Here is a 6,125-nt window from a genome sequence, read left to right as displayed (position 1 = left end):
GGTCACGCCAGGCCGGACGGCGCACCGGAGCCTGGTCTGGGTGTCGGCCCTGGCCTGTTTTACCCCGACCAGCCCCCTACCGGCCTGCCCCTCGCCCCTGCCCCTGCGCCCGCGCCCGCGCCCACGCCCACGCCCGCGCCTTAGCTTGACCCTGCCGGCCCGCTCATTTTCTCTGTCTGGCTGGCTGGCTGCGCCCGCCCGCCCGCCTTCGCCCGCCCTCGTGGCCTGGTTTGCTTGCTTTTTGCTTTTTGGCAGCGCCCGCCCCTCTATCTTCGATCTGGCTGTTGCGCCCAACCAACACGCGCCGACGCAGCAGGACAGGCTTGCTTGGCCAGGCGGCCTACAGGTGGCGCCAGCCCTGGCTCGCCAGACCCTCTTCCGACCCCATTCCATCTCTTCACCCGCCCCGCCCCTCTTTTCTTGTCGCTGCCCCTCGCCCCTCGCTCCTCGCCCCTCTGTGGTCGAAGGCAAGCAGGCAGGCAGGCAGGCAGGCAGGCAGGGGTAAGGAGGCCAGGCCAGACAGGGCGCCTGCGGTCAGTCGTAGCGGACTCCTGCTGCTTGGCCGGCTGGCTGGCGGCCGGCCTGCCTGCCTGTGCCCAGGAGCATCCAGTTGTCGGTGGCCTTGGCCACGGCCCGGCGGCGGGACCCGTTTCCTGCTGGTCGCCATCCTCAGCACGCCGTCCAGGACGTCGACCCAGGCGTGGAAACCTTGTTTGCCCCGAGCCATGGCAGCAAAGCGGCGAGCGGGCAGCGAGCGATGCCTGCTGCGCTGCTGACCGTCGAGGCGGCAGGCAGGTCTGCTGCTGCTGCTGCTGCTGCTGCTGCTGCTTCCTACCTGGCTGCACGGCAACAACCAGGTAACTAGGCTGGCCTGGAAGCGGTTGCTGCTGCTGCTTGCTCGCTCGCTCGCTCGCTCGCCCGCTCCTCATCTGCTGCGACCTCTCGTCGTCGTCCGGGCTCTTCTTGGGTCCTGAAAGTCAGGTTCGTCGTCGTCGTCGCCTTGCTTCGCCGCCGCCGTCGCCGCCGCCGCCGCCTTCGCCGTCCATGCCGTTGCCGTTGCCACCTTCCAGACGCCCGACCGCCTCTTTGTTGACTGCATCTTGGCTCGCCCCTCTGCCTGCCTGCCGGCCCACCGACTGGCCTGCCCCCACCGGCGCCTCCATCGTCGTCCTGCTTGGTTGACGGCCTGCCTCTTCGTTTGCCTCTCAGACACCACCCGCCTCTTCTTTCCTTTACAACCACTCCATCACGTCGCATCTCGTCGCCTTTCTTCTCCCCCTCGCTCGCCAGCATCGTCGACCGACTGGCCCACCGACCGCACGCACGCCGGGCCCCTGTCTCTGCTACCGTTGCGACCTTTTCGCCTTGCCAGCGATACCCGGCCGGCCAGGCACCTCGTCCGGCCAATCGCTCGCTCAAACACAAAGACTACGTGGGGGGGCATGCACGCCAGCAGGCCTTGACCAAACCCTCTGTATCACCCGTCATCGCCACGAGCAGCAGCATCACCACCTGCTGCCGCCGCCGCCTCTTCCTGCCTTTGACCGACCGACCGACCGACCGATCAACCGCCGTCCAGCGCACATTTGCTCTCGCAGCGGCCAATCTCGTGCCTCCCCACCTCGATCACGTTGGTAGACCGGGCGGACCGACCTCGGACACGGCGAAAGCCCCCTTTCCTCAGGCACGCGGTCAGCTAGCCTGCCGCCTTCCGCCGCCGCCGCTGCTTACACCCTGCCTGTCTCGAGCCGCCACCGCCGTCGGATCTGCCAACCTTTTGCCAGCCTAACCGCCCGCGGACACACAGGCAGACACGCAGACAAAGCTGGCCGGCCCTGATTACTGCTGTGCGTGACCTTTCTCGTCGGCCCTGGGACGGATCAATCAGGCCGATCTTCGTCGTGCCGTTGCAGCGCTAGCCAAGCAAGATCCCCTAGCTCGCCCCTCGATCTGGTCAGCAGCAAGCGCCAGGCACGCCCGGCCTACTTGTACACCAGAGCGTTCCATCTGATATACGGCCAGGGCCATCCGTACACTCGTCCAGCTGCAAGCGGACACGCTCGTCTCATCAGCAGCAGCAAGAACCTTCTGTCCACCTCGTTGCCTCTCAACCCCTCCCCGCTACGTCCACTTCTTCGATCCGTGTCAACGCGACACCTGCCTTCCTGCAAACCTCCCCTCTCCGTGCATCGCCGCCCCCACGGACTGGTCTTGAGATCGCCTCAGACGCCAGGCTCGCCTCGTCCCGCCTCGTCTCGCCATCGTCGTCGGCTTCAACCTCGTGCACCGCCCACGCCCTTGGCCTTCCTGCTTCCCCCTCTTCCTTCGCCTCTCCAATCTCCGGCGCTCGTCAAGCCCTCGAGCCAAGCACGGATCGGCGTTCTTTGTCCCATTCTCACCAGCACCTCTCCAACGCTCGTCGACCGCAAGGCGTTGCCAGCCCGCCCCTTCCATACATCCCCTTTGCCACCGCTGTTGACATATCAACCACCCGCAGGCAACCAACCTCGCCGCTTTGGGTTGCTGCCTTCCCTTCCATCTCCATCTCCACCACTACCTCCTCCTTCATCGACCCTTGCCACCGCCAGAGCAACCATCGCCTAGCCGCTGTAACGACCAGTCAGGCTCCGTAGAGGATCTGCCACGCTCAGCCACCGCTTCCGACACGCGCGCACATACGCAGACACGGACACGCACCGGAGGACAGCGCGTCTTCTCTTCTGTCCGCGCCGGGATCGGGTCGCCATCGTCAGCGTCAATCTTCGGAGTACATTCACGGCGACCGGAGCTATAGGTGCTCAGCGAGCCTGCGAGACGTCTTTCCTCAACTACCACTGCTACAGCTCCTCGGTCAGCTACAGGCTGCTAGCTCCCGGTCACGGACAGGTTGTGCACCAGCAGACAGAGGTACACGCTCTACGCCGTCGCGACTCTATCACTGACGACCCAGTCGTTTCTCGCCACGCAACCTGCGTCAAGACCTCCCAGGGGTCAGCAGCTCGGCGACGCGAACACGCAGCGACCCAGGGAAGTCTTTTTCGCCTCCCGGTCGTAGAACTGCAAAGACCGCTCCGAGGAATCGAAAGCAAGAGGCAGAGAGAGGTGGTGCAGCAGCAGCGGCACAGGAGGAACGAACATTGCTCGAGGCTGGCGACCGCGCAGAAGTCTTTGCTGCGAGACCTCTGCGGGCTGCTTGATCGGCCGATCCGCGACTCCAGCCCATGTCCCAACAACCGCCCTACCAAGGCCCTCCAAACCCAAACTCTCGAGCTGCCGGACAGCCCTACGACTACTCTCAGCCGCCCCGTCCGTCGTCGCAGACCCTCGAGGACAGCAGGATGGACTTTGGAAGCTACGCTTCGTCGTCTTCGGGGAGCGACTTTCGGTACGCGTCGTCGCACCACCGGCCGGACGCGCTGCCCTCGCTCCAGCCTCCCTCGACAGGATCCTCGCAAATGTCGCTGCTGTTTGGGTCCAACGCCACGACGCCGAGGCAGTCGGCCTTTACGCGCGAGCAGATCGACCGGCCGCCGCAGCTCTCGCTCGCCATGTCGCAGTACGGATCCGCCTCGGGCGCGGCCAACCAGACGTCGTCGTCGTCGAGCGCCATGCCGATGCGCATGTCGTACTTTGACGGGGGCGTCGGCACAATGGCCTCGGGCGACATGTCTGGCGGTGCCAGCTTCTCCGACCCTTCGAGGTCGATGCAGCTTCCCGCAGCGTCTTCGTCGTCGCTAGCCACGTCTTCGACGGCCGCGGCGTGGCAGCAATCGTCGCTGCACCGCACGTCGTACAACAGCCTCGGCTCGTCGTCGCAGAGCGGCTACGCAAGCTCCGACGCCGGAGGCATGATGCTGCCGTCCTCTACGGCGTTCGCCTACGACTCGTCGTCGGAGAACAACAGCCCCATCCGGCCTCCCGGGTACTACGACGCCTCCTCGGCCGCCGGTCACGTATCGTACGCCGGTCCGCACTCGTACGCCAGCGCCTACGGCAGCAAGGGTCTCGAGCAGGCCTACGGTGGCGGCCACCCTTCCGAAGTGTCGATCACCGACATCGACAACGCGCTGTCGCAGATCTCGACGCTGTACAAGTCGGCCACCACCAAGAAGAACGCCGAATTCTACCGAGACAAGTGGGCCCGCATCTGGTGAGTTGTGTGCACAGCTGTGGTGGATCCTGAAGCGGCGCGTCGAGGCGATGGCAGTATTGCGTGCGACAGACTGCTGACGTCGCCCTCATCTCCTTTCCCTTCTCGCCCGCCCGTCACTCTCGCCAGGCTGAGCTGCAACTACACGCTCAAGGCCTCGATTCAGATCTCGATTCCGAGGACCATCCTGCACGAGTCGTACCGCAGGGCGTGCGAGTCGTTCGGCGTCGAGCCGCTGCAGGCGGCCTCGTTTGGTAAGGTGCTGCGCGGCCAGTTCCCCGACGTTGCCCAGCGCAGGCTCGGCGGACGCGGCAAGACGCGGTTCCACTACTGCGGCTTCGGCACCTCGAACCAGCGCGAGGCCATCAAGGTCAAGCAGCTGCTCGACGACGAAAAGGCCGGACGCCTCCAGCTGAGCGTCGGCATGAGCGCCGAGTTCGCGCAGCAGCACGAGGGTAGGACCAGGTCGATCACCTCGGGCGGCGAAGACCTTTCGCGCAGCTACGCGTCGCTCGACCCCTCGGGAGACGGCCGCCACCTCCACTTTGCCAATGCCGCCGGACACTACGGCGGGCAGTCGACGAGCGGCTCGCTCGAGTCGCAGGACGACAAGGTGGCGGCCTCGGCGTTTGCCACGCTCAACGCATCGGCCTCGGGAGCGCAGGCGGGCACCGCCGCGTCCCACATGCCACGCAGGCATACGCTCTCCAGCTCGGACGCCAACCGAGTCATGTTCGGCGGCAGCCTGCCCAGTCTTGGCGCCGGCGCTGGCAGCACCGTCGGGACCAGCGCAGACGGCAGCTTCGAAGCCGCCAAGGGCGAGCTTGCTGCCAGCGGCGTCGCGGCCAGCTCGTCGAGCGTCGGCGGCGGCTTGCTCCACCACCACGGCCGCCTGGATCGCGCCGGCGGCGGCGACAGCTCCGGACTGCCCTCGGTCAACAACAGCCCGTCGCTGTCCATGTCCGGCCGGCTGAGCCGCCCGCAGAGCGTGGCGCACTTTCGACGGTCGTGCAGGGACCTACCAGACTGGCCCAACCCGGACGAAGGCGACTCGACGCTCAACGCCGCCTCGTTCCACCTGTCGATGAAGGGCAAGATCGCCTGGAAGGAGTACGAGTCGATGTGCCAGGATCTACTCCATTCCATCTACCAGGGGCCCGACATGGCGGCTTTCGACCGGAGAGCCACGGCCTTCTGGAGCGCCCTGAGCCAGGACAGTCAAGAGGCTATGCGGACCGAGCCGACTCTGTGCGAGCTCATCCTGCGCGGCGACGCCATCATTGTCCGGCAGCTGCTGGTGCGCCTCGACGACATGATTGGCGACGACGTCTCCGACGAGCGCACCGCGAGCCTCAGCGGGACGGCGATGAGCATGTCGAGCCGGCTGCAGAACCTGCTCGAGGGCAGGCTGCCGGCGTCGTTTGTCAAGTCCAAGGTGCAGGCGTGCGAGAAGCTCACCGAAAACCTCGAGCGGGTGGCGAGGATCTTTGAGTCGATCAAGCAGTTCCGCGAGAACTCGATGCTCGACCTCACATCCGGCCGGCGCTACCCGGACTCGCACCCCCTCGGCCCGCCGTCGTTCCCCTCGACGTCGTCTTCGCACGCCGACATCCTCGGCCCGCACCAGGCGCCGTACGGCGGACCACCGAGCAAGGCCTCATTCAACTTCCAAGGAGGCGCGCGGCGGCGCGACGACAGCATCGGCAGCAGCGTCTCGGACTCGCACTACACCTGGCTCAGCGGGGACCACCAGTACAGCAGCTCTGCGTCCGAGAGCGACTTTTCGCTCCACTCTGCGCCGACGGCCGACACGGGCCACGGCGGCAACAGCGGCGTGTTTGGCAGCATGGCAGCGCCGGTGGCGCGCAAGTGGTCGGGCCATCGGATGCGCATGTCGTCTGGACCGCTGTCGAGGTCGACTGGCACTTCCGAGGTCAGCGGGCCCGTCAGCAGCTCGCTGAGCGGCATGGCGCTC

At 66.3% G+C, this 6,125-nt stretch overlaps 1 protein-coding gene across 1 annotated transcript in view; it reads left to right on the top strand.

Annotated features, from left to right (window-relative positions):
• Positions 1 to 3,221: 3,221 nt before the first annotated feature.
• The window catches only part of PFL1_03040 (uncharacterized protein), a gene marked incomplete at both ends in the record, with an annotated part of 3,523 nt that continues 619 nt past the window's right edge, over positions 3,222 to 6,125 (top strand). The window contains 2 exons of the mRNA XM_007880557.1: positions 3,222 to 4,150; positions 4,280 to 6,083. Of these exons, the coding sequence (XP_007878748.1) occupies positions 3,222 to 4,150; positions 4,280 to 6,083 (2,733 nt within the window). The remainder of the gene's footprint in view (positions 4,151 to 4,279; positions 6,084 to 6,125) is intronic.

The sequence above is a fragment of the Pseudozyma flocculosa genome (assembly GCF_000417875.1).
Source record: "Pseudozyma flocculosa PF-1 unplaced genomic scaffold scaffold00009, whole genome shotgun sequence".
NCBI lineage: Eukaryota > Fungi > Basidiomycota > Ustilaginomycetes > Ustilaginales > Ustilaginaceae > Pseudozyma > Pseudozyma flocculosa.
The sequence above is the reverse complement of the archived record's forward strand: the minus strand, read 5'-3'. Positions and strand labels throughout refer to the sequence as shown.